Source organism: Mastomys coucha, unplaced genomic scaffold (assembly GCF_008632895.1).
Source record: "Mastomys coucha isolate ucsf_1 unplaced genomic scaffold, UCSF_Mcou_1 pScaffold14, whole genome shotgun sequence".
NCBI classification, from domain to species: Eukaryota; Metazoa; Chordata; class Mammalia; order Rodentia; family Muridae; genus Mastomys; species Mastomys coucha.
In genome coordinates, this window is record NW_022196896.1 from 46,593,834 (window position 1) to 46,608,715 (window position 14,882).

The 14,882-nt window shown below is 36.2% G+C and overlaps 1 protein-coding gene and 1 pseudogene across 2 annotated transcripts in view; one reads left to right on the forward strand and one right to left on the reverse strand.

Moving 5' to 3' along the window:
* Nucleotides 1-2,724: 2,724 nt before the first annotated feature.
* On the reverse strand, nt 2,725-3,280 carry LOC116089076 (annotated as a pseudogene).
* A 4,394-nt stretch (nt 3,281-7,674) lies between these two features.
* Pi15 (peptidase inhibitor 15) overlaps nt 7,675-14,882 on the forward strand; it is a 19,297-nt gene continuing 12,089 nt past the window's right edge. The window contains exons 1-2 of one of the 2 annotated variants that reach the window (XM_031368801.1): nt 7,675-7,852; nt 8,422-8,729. In XM_031368801.1, the coding sequence (XP_031224661.1) occupies nt 8,457-8,729 (273 nt within the window). In that variant the 5' untranslated portion in view covers nt 7,675-7,852; nt 8,422-8,456. Of the gene's footprint in view, nt 7,853-8,286; nt 8,322-8,421; nt 8,730-14,882 lie in introns of those variants that run through there. The other variant, XM_031368802.1, reaches the window with a different exon arrangement.

Below are 14,882 nucleotides of genomic sequence, written 5' to 3' on the forward strand. Positions count from 1 at the left end.
AACAAAAGAGAATTTTTTTTAATATGCAAACTTTTGTATAGTATTAGCTATCTTTTAAAATAGCCTCAGTGATTCCCAACCTTATACACTTTCCTCTCAGATCACATAACAATGACTTCTATAGTTTAGAACGTTTTGGGGATTGCTTACACTTAGGGTACACAGCACATGTACCTCCTCTGTTGTTTTCTTCTGGCTCATTATTCTGGAGGAAGGCTGCTTCAATATTATAAGGTTGAACAAGCAGCTCTATGGACTGGTGCATGCACCTACAATCCTTTTGTTGAAGAACAAGATACATACTGGCTCTTTTATGGATAGCTATACTAATGAAGTAGTAATTAAAAAGTTTGTTCTGGTCATCCTTGTGGATAAGTTTCTTAAAACTAATTTTATGGCATTTTAATTCTTGGATTTTATTTTAACTGCACAATTTATGATATAACTTGCTCCTGAAGTCATCTCATGAAAAAATGGTGTAAGGTAATAGGTATTTGTTGTTGGGATAATATGTTATCTAGTAGTCAATAGCATACAGAATCTGATGACGGTGAAGGGAATTTGGCTTTCTATTAAGCCTCACTCACTCCCCAATAAACATACAAATTTATACTGTTTCTTCCCAAAATAATACTATCATATATTTAGGTTGTATTAATTATAGTATTTTGTATATACTATAATAATATAATTTATTACTATTAGAAGTTATTATAATATAATTATTAATATTATTAATATTTTGTATATTATAGTTTTGATAGTGTAGTATGACTAATATTAATAACTAATATAATATTAGTAATTAATGACATAAATTACTATTATTAAATACTATATATCATTTAATAATAGTAATATATGTCACTAATAGTACTATATATCATTTAATAATAGTAATATATTAAATTTTACATAGATAGATAGATAGACTGACAGACAGTAAGGACACTATTCAGTGGTAATACTTTCATTTTCTTACAATAGTTTCTGATAACACAACTAGCATCTTATAAATGTCATCAAAACCTATCAATTTGACTTTTCCTCCTCTAAAACACTAAGTTCTTGAACTTCTTCCAAGCTTGGGTGATTGTTCTCTGTGCTATCAGACAGCTCTCCCAAATATCCCTTTAAAAGATCTTCTTTCCGTCTTTCTCACACAGTTTTATTCTGCTCTCACATTTAATATTTCATCATACAACTGTCATTTGTTATTTCATACTATGAATTGTTTAGTTTAGAATGAGTCAAATAATGTCTTGGGACTCAAAAGGATGATTTAGAATCATGTTTTCAGGATGCTGTACACAAGCATACTTAAAGTTATTAGTTTCTTATGCTTCACTTACCTCTCACTTTCGAAAACAGAATTGTATTTATTGGAGGGAATAATGACACAAAAAATTTGGAATAATTACATAAATATTATTATGAGATATTTAATTTTAATCACTTTTTATATAAAAAAGATAATAAAAAGTTGAAATATGTATACTTGATTCCTAACAATCAATAATGGAATATATAATTTTATATACATTTTATTGAATGAACCATTTTTTTAATTTCCTCTAAAAAATTAACCAATGTATAACTTTAATTTTTTCAAACCTCTTTTTAAATGAGAGTTCTTAAATGCTTTAACCTTCCTTCTAGCTTTCTACCCACCAGAAGTAGTAGAAAGGAAAGGATACAGGGGAAGTGGTCAAATTTAAGGTCCTCTTTGGAGCAACTCCCATCTGCGTTGTTGGGAAGTCAGCAGTTCAGTTCACAAGAGGCAGCAGCTTGAAAGAGTCAGGATAGCAAACAGGAATCAGCAGCGGTGGCCATTACCTAGCAGAGACAGCCAGGCCTCAGCCCTGGCACTAGTCAACAGGAGGGACCACGGCCAACAGAAACACCAGGAAAAGTTCTTAGTTGTGCCTCTCAAGAGTTGCACAATAGCTCAATAAGCAAAACTAGTTCAGCCCCAGTCACTGTCAAATCCTATTTATATTCTCTCCAAACATGAAGTGTCCTCCATGGGTCATCGCGTGGAACGTTTCTGTCTCAGCTGACAAATCTCTGCCAATCAGCCTGAGTTCGCAGAAGCAGCAAGAAGCTGCAGCACACCACCAAAAGGTTTTTGGTGTTGGAGTCCCAAAACCTGTAGCTCAACTATGCAATGTAAGACAGACCAATACATACATGCCATCAGCAAAGAAGAATCCTTCATCAGAATCCTTTCACATGCTTGCTTGAGCAGAATATACCTGTGTCTGTTTCAGCCAAATGTTCCTTCACATGTCTGCCCCAGGAAAATACCGTCCAACACAACTAATTTTCCAAAGTACCTTTAAGTTTCCAGTTTATCAATGCTATTGGAAATTACATATACACTAGAAAAAGAGTTTTGCTCCTAATATCCATCAACCATTATATAAAATAACTACCGTGCTGGTAAAAAATATTATGTACATCTTGAAATTTTCAGTTTAACTAGTTTTTTTAATATAAAGAAAAATGTAAAGATTTACTTCAAATTCATTTTTTCAAAACATAAAATATTTTTATTATATAAAAAACAGACATGACCTAAAAGTTATTTATTTATCTAAATTATTTTTAATTTTAATTTTAATTATAAAATTGCAAAGTAACACGCCTTTTCATCAAAGATACTTAATATACTATACAATAATAGGATAAAAAAATGTCTGTTCACTTCTGTCCATTTTAAAGTCACTGTATTGAACTATACATCATAAAATCCATGGTTGTACATCTAGAGAAGTTCCCAATGGAGCTCTCTTCCACTTGTGCGTGTATTTTAATTTGTCTCATGTGGGTATCTCTTCCATTCTTGTGATTGGCTAGAACAGCGATCTGTATCATGAATGTGCTAATTGCCTTCTTATGATTATCAGTTAAATGAATGTGAATCCAGCCACTTGGTTCCACCAATTCAAGTTGCTAGGTTTCTTAAAGGTTGTGAAAATTATTTCCTACTCTGACTGAGCTTTGACTTGGAGTGTAGCCTTCATCAGATTTATAGTCTGTATAAATACATAATGTTTTCACTGTTGTTTTTCTTCTGAATTGGATGTTCACTAAATGAGGCTGAGAGCCATCAGATTGCCAGTAAGTATCTAGATTGCCATCTCATAATTGATCGACTTCAAACCCTGGTTTGCATGAAGAGAGTGACCAGACAGCCTGAGAGCCAATCTCCATGACTCGCTGTCCTCTCCAACTGCTTAGGATCAGCACCAGGACGTGTCTTATTCGGGGTGATCATTTTTAAATTATTCTGGTTCACCACAACTCCTGTCCTCAGGGCTAATGAACTATTTTTAAAACAACATTTTAGTTCTTATTATGATTACATGTTTATTATATCAATAACAAGTTCATAAAATATATTCGAAATATATAATATATGCATTATTTGTTATATCTTGTATTATATATGATAAACAAGATTGAACAAGAAGACTTAAAATTGGACAATATGTTCAGACATATGTCTGAATCCAATAGTTAACACTTCAAATAGAAATGTCTAATGCATTAAGCATCAAAACATTTTGCCATTATCAGAAAGCCTTTGCTTCTTACCAAATTATTCCCAACATATATCCTTAATTTATTAGTAAAGATTAATAGCTAGCTTAATGAGAATATTACTAAGTTACAAGTACATGCTGATGAGTATATATAGTATGAGGTTTTTAATAGAAATTAATGTATTAACTAGCATTAAGAATAATACAATGACATCTTATTGTTAACTGACCTTCTTTAAAGTATGTAGTTATAAACAACAGTTAAGAAGGGTACTGTGTACCTAATTCACAGGCACACCTGGGTTTATTAACTCTGTAAATTTAACAGAAAAGCAACTAGTTATGTGTAATTGTGACATGAAGTATGGTGAGGTAGAGAAATAAAATAATGACCATAGAAAATTAGGCTGACAACATTTTGATTTTTATTCATAGGGGTCTTTGTAAGGCAGGTATAATACTTAAATTTAACTCTGGGGACAATAGAGACCCAACAGCAAGTTACGTGTAGAGGAGTGAAATACTTAGTTTTTTTAAGATACTTAGTCAATATTTTATAGAGAGACAGAATTCATAAGATATGTAAAGGGGTTTATCAGTCAATTGACTTGTTGAATTAGAGACCAAGATATCTCTTGACCGTCTGCAAGCTGGAGGAGGACAATAAATTATATGGCTGAAACCCTTTTAGTCCACGGTTGAAGGTGCTAGGACATGGAGGAGAGAGTGAATTTGGGGTGAGTACCAAAACACAAAGGCTGGGAACATGTATGACAGAAGAATACTGTGCATGTTTTAGCGGATTGAATGATGATCACCCACTTACCCTGAGAGTGAAACTTCCCCAATCATCCTCCTCCAGCTCACATACAAATATCACATGAACCTACCATCATACACATAGCATAAGGCTTGTTCCTTCTAATTACATATGGACTACGTGGGCTTAGAGTCATTAAAACATTGAAAATAATTAATTCATTAATTGAGAATCAATAAATACATTTTGCTAGCTATTTCTTAATTAAGTCAGTTTGAGGCCCAAAGTAACTATCACAGAAGATATGGAATGAAAACGACCAGAGTCAGAAATATCAGCTATAAACTGGCTATACTAATACAAGAAAAATGTAATAATTTACATAGCATGCTCTGTGTGGATATGTGATGAATGGTGCTTATACAGCAATTAAAAAGCTTCTGATTTATATGAAACATGCTATAGGCAGACACTTCCCAACTCATCAGATATTTCATATATAATAGAAGTTAACTTGTGTTATCATCTTCAAAGACTTATGTGTATACTTACATTGTCTTTGATAATCTCTTTATGAGCAAATAAATGAAACTTTCCCTCATCTGCCCAGTGTGTATGCATGTGTATGCTGACTCTTTACAGTTCTGTAAATGAAGAAGTCTAGCTAGTACTTCCCACATATTAATGTTCATGCCAATCATCTGAGAAGCCTGGAAGTTGTAAGGTTCACATTTAGAAGGTTTTAGATGATGCCTTAAATTCTGCATTTCTAATTTGTTCCCTGGGGAAGGTCAATGTCAATAGGCCATAAAACAGATTTTGAATAGGGAAAAAGAAAGTGGATAAAGTTGTGTACTTAGTATATAAATAGACTCATATACACTTTTTATCAGGCAGGTGTACCACTCAGGGCAACCAATTTCATTTTTAGAATCCCAATTATTTTCTCCCAGGTTCCAACATGCTTCTGATTGTCTATGTATATCTTTTCGGTGTGTAAGTTCATTCCACTTCTGTCTCTATTGGCAAACAGTTTTCTAAAGGCTTCACAATATCACCAGTTCTTTTCAAGAAGAGCTCAATAAAGAACCATCATTGTTAGCTGTTCATTAATAGTTCTCTTACTGACAACTTGGATGCACGCCTCTTAATTTTGCAAGTATTTTTAAATTAAAATCACTTCCAAAGTATTTCAAATACTTCTGGCAAAGTGCCTGCTTGTAAGCAGAATTCTCAACTCTCCTCCCACAGGTCTTTTCTCTTATAATTCTCTAGGCTTTTGTGTTCCTTAATGGCCAAAAATTCCACAGTAAAATCCCTGTGTGTTGAAAGACATTTGTAATCATTGGCATTCCTCAGGGCCTCAAGATGAAGCAACTATCAGGTTTGCCTTTGGGTAACTGCGTTCTAGTCAGTAATCTTCTACTATGTAGGTTCATTAAAAAATCCTTTCTTTGCTCCTCTTCCTTCAGTTCCTTCTTAAAGGAAATCCATTAATGGTTTGTACACATTTCACAGAGTTCATATTTCAATCTCTCTGGAACTTTCCCAAATCAAACTCCAAGATAGGGACAATACCACTTTGTATAAACAGCAAGTCAGGTAATTGTGAGTACAATGGGTGGTTGGTTATTAGGAAGCTTTAAGCTATCCTGGAGGCGCTTCTCTCTCCATACTGGGGCTTAGCTTAGCTAAGCTGAGATATATAGAAGACCTAGAGAAACCTCAGTTGCCCTTAATTTCTCCAAAGGATGGGAAACAGAGATCCAGAAATCTTTGCTGTTACATACTGGAGATCCACTCAGGTACTATCAGGACTTTGAGAAGGGCTGAGCCTTACTGGATAGCTCCAGCTGAAATCTTAAAACTGTGAGCAACCAATCCCATGCATGTTCTCCACTTGGTCTTCTGTTTCCTGCTGCTACCAGTCACTCACCTTCTGTACTTGATGTGCAATTGACTTTTCAGTTTTAGTTCTCCTAAAGTGACTTTACTTCAGTTAAGACTTCAACCCTCATCAAAGCCTGAATGCTGATACCTCCCCTTGCTGCCTCATCACAGTTCATTCAGAGGTACTTCTGATTCAGATCATTAACTGCCCTCCTCAGAATCTACTTAAGGCTGCATTTGTTTTCCCCATCTTTTTAAAAATTCACCCACAAAGAGTTAAAGGCATGCACTGGTCCACACAAATTGAGAGTGATCTGACTGGGCTCAAATCCTAGGAGACCTGGCTTCCAGTCCAGCATGCCACATGCTCAATGGTTTGGTGGCTGTGAATTCACACAGTGCTCATCCTGCAGAAACATGTAGAGGACAGTCCCATTAGCAGGCTGAACAAATATGCTTATGTTTTCCAGAATACCTACTCTGACTGTTTGTAAACAGTCCAGATTTTGTTAATGAGAAAATAACTCATAGCATTTCACGGGATCTTTTCACTACAACTTACAGTAGTATTATTTGCATTATTTCTCTGCCTTTGGCAGATGTGGATTTTGCTCCAGTGGCATCTTCTTAGCAAGTCCTTTTTGGCTGCTGCTGCTGTTGCTGCTATATGATCCTTCATGGTCCCCATTGTATTGTGTAATATTCTGATGGGGAAGCTCAGCTGTTCCTTGCTTACAATTTCAGATATATGCTACTAAACCTGAAACAGATGTTATATTGGCTTCTGTCATTTGCTGTGAGTTTTGTTTCACATTTTATACAAGGCAGGTAGAAAGCAGATAATTTGCTGACTGTATTGTTTTGGAGAAAGAAAAAAAGGAGTGAAGATGAAATGAGAAGAGATAGCTATATAAGTTTTAGGAATAAAACCACATGGAGACAGACAGCACAGCCCCCAGAGCTTGTATTATCCTGACATCACACGTTATAGTTTGGTTACTACAGACTTGCTTGGAATCCTCCTGAATCATATTTGTGGCCACCCAGATTAACTGTGTGAGTCGATCTCTTGATTTAATATCAGCCTGCTTTTTTCAGCTCCTATGTCATTTGCTACCATCTAAAAAGAAAATGTACTGTTTGCTACTTGGGCATCTGTGTTTTCAAGAACCCACAGTCTATTAATTTTTCCCCTTTCTTTCTTCTCCTTGTCTTTTTGGTATGGGAGCCAGGAGCTAGAGCACATTAAGAAAGAAAAATTAACCACTTACAGAAAAGGTAGAAGCTCAGAGAAAAGGAGGGTGTCTCACGATTCGTGCTTTGTAAGCTTTGGGTGTGACACAATTTCCTTACCACCACAGAAAAAGGTTGCCACCCAATCACTGTTGTTTGTTTTTTTTTTTTCTGTCCCAAATCCCTCCCCTTGGATTTTGGCTGAGAGACCCTAAGAGAGCCTGCCCTTTCTGGAGTTTGCAAACTGACATATAAAAGCTCTTAGCTCCTTCTGTAGCCAGCAACATTCAAATCCTTCAGGCTTTTGCACTCTGAAAGCTGGTAATAAGACATACTCCTCTTACAAGAGCTCATGCTACAACATAACAAAGAAGCTTACATTGTTGGAGGAGCAGTATATTCATTTTGGCATTGTGCAGAGGTAAGCTACTTGGATCAAATAGATTTTATTGCATGAGTTATCTTACAGCAGTTTACATTTACCTCCCCCTGTTCCCCCTTAACAGTGAGACTGGATTATTGCACGGCCCTATGTGTTCTGTCACTTGGTACGCAGAATGTCTGGGACAAATTATCAGCACATTTTCTGTGGCTACCTGTATTAGTTCTTTTCATTCTCAGGGTCAGCTTGGGTTGCTAAAGATTCCTGGCTGGAAACAGGCAATGTAGTAATGTGCCTAGTAGTTCAGGCATTTGGGGCAAAGGGTTCCCATTCATTTTAGGCTGAATGTTCATGTTTTTTTTTTCTTCAACTCTAGAAAGGTCCTTTTAAAAGATGCGACTCATAGCACACCCACATGAGTAGAAATTACATTAGGTAATTTTCAGGCAACAATTTTGAGGATTTTGGGAGAATGTCCATCCAAACAATTCTCCCAAGAGATGACATTGTAAATACATACCCTTTGACTCTTTTCTGACTGCTTATTTGTTGTTTGGTTGATTTTGTAAAGGCTCTAACTCTACACTATTTTTGCTTTAACTCTACAGCAAAGCAAAGCTGGAGGACTTCTCCATCTGTCAAAATGATAATGATCTCTGCAGTCAGCCTTGCGATTCTTTTGTCCCTTCTCTGTGAAGCCCGCACTGTTGTTTTAGTAAATTCCACTGACTCATCTCTGCCAGCCAATAACTTCACTGATACTGAAGCAGCCCTCAGCACACCACTAGAGTCTGCAGATATTCCAAAAGCCAGGTGGAAGCGCTACATTTCTCAGAATGACATGATCGCCATTCTCAATTACCATAATCAAGTTCGGGGCAAAGTATTCCCACCAGCAGCAAACATGGAATATATGGTAAGAGGAATTCTTCCTTTCTTGAAATCTGAGTGAGATAGCTTTCCTTTGCATGTTATAAGGATCTAAATGGACCACTGTGTTTGTTTGCCAATGAATATAGTGTACATGTTTGAACAGCTTGTGAATGGTTTTTAATGTATCTTCTAATGTTAAATGCTGTTCTTTTATGGATTAATGTATGTGAGACAGACAGGGTAGATGGGTCTATATAGATTTTCTTCTGTGAGTTCCATAACCCAGAGGACGAAAACAATCGGGTATACTGACTGCCCACATTTGGAAAGTCATGTTTCAGAGCAAAATTCATGAGGTATTTTTTTCTCTGTTTTCTGAACCTAAAAGCCATATTTATCAACTAAAACAGTTGTTGAGAATATTTTTTTTAAAATTAAAGGTTTCATGTGTATGATTTATTCCTGGCTAGGTGTCTCTCGTCTCTCCCCTTTCTTGGACAAAGCTCTCACCCACGTTAATCTATTTGTATCCTAAGAGGATAAGCTGACTCTTTTTTCCTTGTGATTTAGGTCGTGTCGTTCAGATAAAAGTGAAGCCAGTGCACTTACTCACACACTGTTCCAAGTTGTCATGAACACATTCTTTGCTTGCTCTTAAAAATAGACTATGTTTAAATCATTTAACTCAGAGAGCAAAAATATTAAGTTGGTATTAAAAGGAATGAGTCTTGCTGAACTTTATTTTTAGTTTTGAAGTCATGAAAAGTTATGATTATATATATATATATATATATATATATATATATATGCTTCTAGAATCATCTGCTTTTTTTTTCTTTTTGTGCTTGACTAATTGCAAGTGTTAATGTCACATGGAAAATAGACTGATTACATTAATCTAAAGAGGTCATAATATCAGTCATAGATGTGTTATAATGCCATAATTAAAATTGTGGCTACTGGAATCTAAATGTGTTCAAATTCTACTCTGTCCTGGCATGAGCTCTTTACCCAGTATGCTCCACTTTCATGTTCTCTATGATAAGGATAAAGTTAGTGTCTACGAGAGACTGTTATAAGCAATATATGAGTTAAGGGATAGAGAAATAAGTCCAGAACCCACAGATAGATAGTTGTGCACTAAGTGTTAGCTTTAATGAATTTCTTTGAACTTTCTTTGAAAAGGACCCAGTGAGAACTTAGTCAAGATCTAAAAACAGAAATAGTTGCTTACATGCAGGAGAGATATAGTTATACCTGGAGGAGCAAATATATTTCAAAATCTACTATAGATTATGGAAGAAGAAAGTGCTGAGTTCTGTGTGAACTTAGAAAGGTGTAATACCTAGACTACAAGGTGAGGCAGGACTTTCTGGCTATGACCACACTGACACAAAATCTCAGACAAAGGCCAAAACCATTGAGCCAGCTTTGGTAAAAGCTCTTCTTGTTTCAGATCAAGACTCTTTCTCTCACTATGGACTCAGACAACTTACTCAGTAGCTCTAAGACACTCTTTGTCTTCTCTTTCCTTTCTTGTGAATAACAATGTACACATTAAGCAATCAATAAAGAATGGAGTAATTTAATTAACTATGATAGTAATATTGATAACAAAGAGGCCACCAGGAGTGGAAGTATAAATGGGTACAACACAGTAGAAATCAATAGAAAACCTTAATATGTTTTCTCATTACATCAGCCCTTATCAAGTATTAAGTCACTCAATATGCATTTATTTAATTGCTGCTATGTGCAATTAGCCTTGCTAATTGTTTCCACTGATGACCTCATTTAATAGGCTACATTCTCCATCTGAAGTTGAGATTGTGATCAAAATTTTCTAAATGAAATCACATATACCTAGAGACATTAATAATTAAACTAAAACACTATGACCCCAAAACTGTGCTGTCCAGATTAACAATGAGGAGGCATCTCTCTATTTCTTATATCTAGCATATGTCCTCTGAAGGAAATTTTGAGGATATCAGCATACATTGAGCACCTCCATAAAAATTCCAGAAGATATCACAAATTATTCTCATTCTGTTTATGATCCTATTATTGTTTTTTGTTCAGATATCAAATCCCTCCATGTAATTTATTTCTGTAACAACCCAGGAGTGTTAATTATATAGTATGTATTTGCAAATCTTTAGTTCAAAAAAAGTAATGAGAGTCTATAGCCAAAACAATATAGTTTATAAAGCAAAACAGGGACATTTGAAAAAAATTTGAAAAATATATTTATTCACTGTTTACTTAGCATCTACTGTATCCAGGGACTATTCTGAGCATCTAAGATATATTCATGAACAAAACAAAAGACCTTCAACCCTGGGTGGTAATCAAACAGCAAACCAAATAAATATATCAACTAAAGCAGGATAGAAATTGGCGAGGTGATGAAGATGATGCTTAAGGTGAGCATTAAGCACTCACTCGGGTTGTTGGAGAGTTTGGCCTGGGAAACAAGTGGGAGAGAATTCCTGCTCAAAAATTAAGGAAATCCAGAGAAAAGAGCAAAGGACCAGAGGAAGAAAAAACTGACAAGTTAAGAGAGAAATATCCTCACTTTTTTGATTCTATAGTTCAATCCATCATTAGAACTTCTTTGAGTGGACTCCTTGTGATGGCATTCAGTGGCAGGCATAAATTAACAAGTAGCCCATATGTTAGACCAGGTATACCAAGTGACTCAACTTTTGAAGTTCTGTGAAAATTATGGATGTCAATGGGACACTGTTACCTTTACTGTAACTGACACAACACTGACTTGAAGTGGCATCAGCTGGAAAGCTTGGTCAGTTCAGTGCACCCCAGAAAGTCTGGACATGCTTATTACACTATGTAACAAATACCTGGGCTCACCAGCTGTTTGTTCACATTATCTTCTCCAGTGTGCTGTTGTTCTGCAGAGCTTCATGATACATGAACTTAGGCCCAGGACTTTCTCTAATTGTACTAGACTGCCTGTAGTTCCACTATTCTACAATGCTCTGAGCCTTTTGTGCAGACCCCCATCTAGCACCCATGCATGGTCTTCTCCTTAACTAATTCATTTATCCTATCCTTCAAGATTTTTGTATTAGAATAGCAGTTCCTTTAATGATGATTTTCATATGCCCAGCTGTGTGCACCTCACCTTTCATTTGAATGGCTTTGCCCCCTCATTCCCTCCATGTCTATTGTATTGTTTTCATCACAACCAAACTTGATAAATAGTCATCTGTGCACTTATTGCTAGCTCTCTAACTCTTGGGCTACAAGTTGCTAAGATAATTACTATTCATCTTTGTCTCTGTATTGTTTGAAAGTTTTTGTGTACAGACAGTGAGCACCCATTACTTGTTGCATTTAGACATAATCCCAATGACCTGTGTTTTTATACAGCACCAGTTTTGATACCATCATGATATTTCACCTTACTCACTTGAAATAACAAATATGTAAGACATTCTTTAAAATCTCATATTCTTCAAGTACTTATTCTAGATAGTGTTCAATCAAAGAAAACAAGAGAAATTTGAGCACTAAGTTTTTTATGCTCACAAATTGGTTATATAGTATTTTATATAATATATGTGACTTTAATAAAACACACATTGTGTGCAATACTTCATTCCCTAAAACAGAGTCTCTTCATATAAGTAACAATACAGATACTGTGTAAGATGTACACGTAGGCCTAAGCACTGCTGGCTCCCATTCTCCAATTAGATTCTTGACTAATTTCCAGGGTACTTTGGACACCAGCTGCTTTTCATTCTTCCTCAGCGCAGTTTAAACCATGACTCTAAACCACAAACCACATTAGTGTCTTAGAATAAAAATTATCCCCCAAAGAATGAATTTGCAAAACTTCAACCGGGTTCAGTTTGCAGGATGTTCTCTGTTTCAGAGCAATTGAATAGATTAATTTTAAAAGAATTAAAGCCTCTTCATGGGAGGAAGGATTTCAAAGATAGAAATTGTTGTTTTAAAGTATAAACAGCACAGTAAAAACAAAACAAATAGGGGGTAAAACCAGTACCATAACTCAGTGTAATGCTCTGCTGTATGGAATTGATATGATAAATGCAAAACAGGCAACAGTTGGAGATAGAAATGGCAATTGTACTGGAATGTGATGGAGACCCTCTATGGAGGAGGATCACGTGACACTGATACTCTGCAAGAGGTGCATAATGGCTGTAATAGAATACAAAGCAATGGATGCCCTAGACAATGAGCATTGAACAGCTATAGCACTTTTCTCAGGCTTCCCAGGAGGTGCAGAAAATACTGATACAAAAAGAATCTAGAAGATTGTGCCTTTTGAGATCAAGGGCAGAAGGGGATCTTAGAACAATGACTTCAGCATGAATGAGGAGGTCACCCCTGTTCAGTGACTGCTGAGGAACAGAACTAGCTTGTTTTTTAAAGCAAAAGTAAATTTTCTGTGTCTAATCTAACTCTTAAATATACACTTTTATGACTTCTAGAAGGCCTGTAAAAACTGTTGCCAGGAAGTAGTGGACTGAGCAACCTGACTGACAGGAAGGCACTTGGCAATGTTGCTCTTCTCCATGGGTACTTGAGTATTTTGGCTTCTAGTGGAAACTAGGCAGATTTTGTAGGTGCTTTCTTTGCAGAGATCATAAGGTTAAAGATTATAAGAAGTACACATACACACAAACGCACATACATACATGCAAACATATACACATGTGCACACACACACACACACACACACACACACACACACACAGGCTTTTTAAAACAGGTTTTCTCTGTATAGCCCTGGCTGCCCTGGAACTCACTCTGCAGACCAGACCGGCCTCCAACTCAAAGATCCACCTGCCTCTGCCTCCTGAGTGGTAGGACTAAAGGAGTGCACCACCACTGCCAGCAACTCATGTTAAAAATGTTAAAGTTACATGATTCAGAATAATATCATTGGGGGACAGAAAGAATACCTATAGGACACACATGGTCACCTAGTGAGTACTGCAATCTTGGTGGCAAATTATATTTGGCCCCATACTTGGAAGTAAAAGTAATTTTGTGTTTCTGTTAAAGGTTTATAGAACCTAGTGTCACATCTTGTCTCACAGTTAATAGTTAAGAAACAAGTGGGTTTTTGCCTAAGGTATGTGACTATGATGAGGTGATGGGCAAGACTTTTAATATTCAGTCTCTCACTGCACAGTACAAATTCACTAGTTGGTCTTTTTGCTACAGTAGAGGGCAATGTGGAACAGAGACAGAGGAAGTAGTGTATATAGCAAGGAAGTGGGCAAGGCACTGTGCTATATGCTAAAGCAAAGTGACTACAGAACACCCTGAGACCACAGGAGGAGGCTTATCCCAGGCATAGCCTGAAGTACAGAATGGTGCAAGTTTCCAAAAGCTACCATATTGGATATTAGCCTATATATGCTAGATACAAGAGATATATATGCTATATACGAGAGATAAGGACAGGGGATGATGTGGTAAGTACAGAAGGGTTCCATAAGATACAGGATGGCATGTTGGAGACATAGAAACTCTATGATTAGAATTAATGTTTAAAGAATGGAATATTACAAGATTGAAATTGATTGGAAGAAACTTGATTAAAATTTTTATTAAGATCATGGGAAGTATTAAAAGTTTTAGCTGGGAAATTGTGCGATCATACTTGAATTTCACAAAGGTCAATCTGGCCACAGGATGAGGTTGTCTTATAAAGAAGCAAGAGTGGAGACAGGATGCCCAGTCAGTGACTGTCATGACAGTCTGCGTGAGAGATGATTGAAACCTGAAGTTTATGTGAGACAACAGAGTAAGCTGGTTGCCTCAGTAAAAAAACATCTATGAAACATTTTGGAAATCAGGTTCAGAAGAGTGATTCATATGAAGTTTCAGAGAAGGACTTAATGTATGGAACATTCAGAACTTTGTCTCTGTTTTTGAGGGGAACCACTAGGTCACTCCAAGTATAAGAACACAAAAGGTGGGATTGCAAACTGGTACAACCACTCTGAAAATCAGTTTGGCGGTTCCTTCGGAAATTGGACATAGTTTTACCAGAAGACCCAGCTATACCACTCCTGGGCATATACCCAAAAGATACTGTAACATGCAATAAGGACATATGTTCCACCATGTTCATAGCAGCCTCATTTATAATAGCCAGAACCTGGAAACAACCCAGATGTCCCTCAAC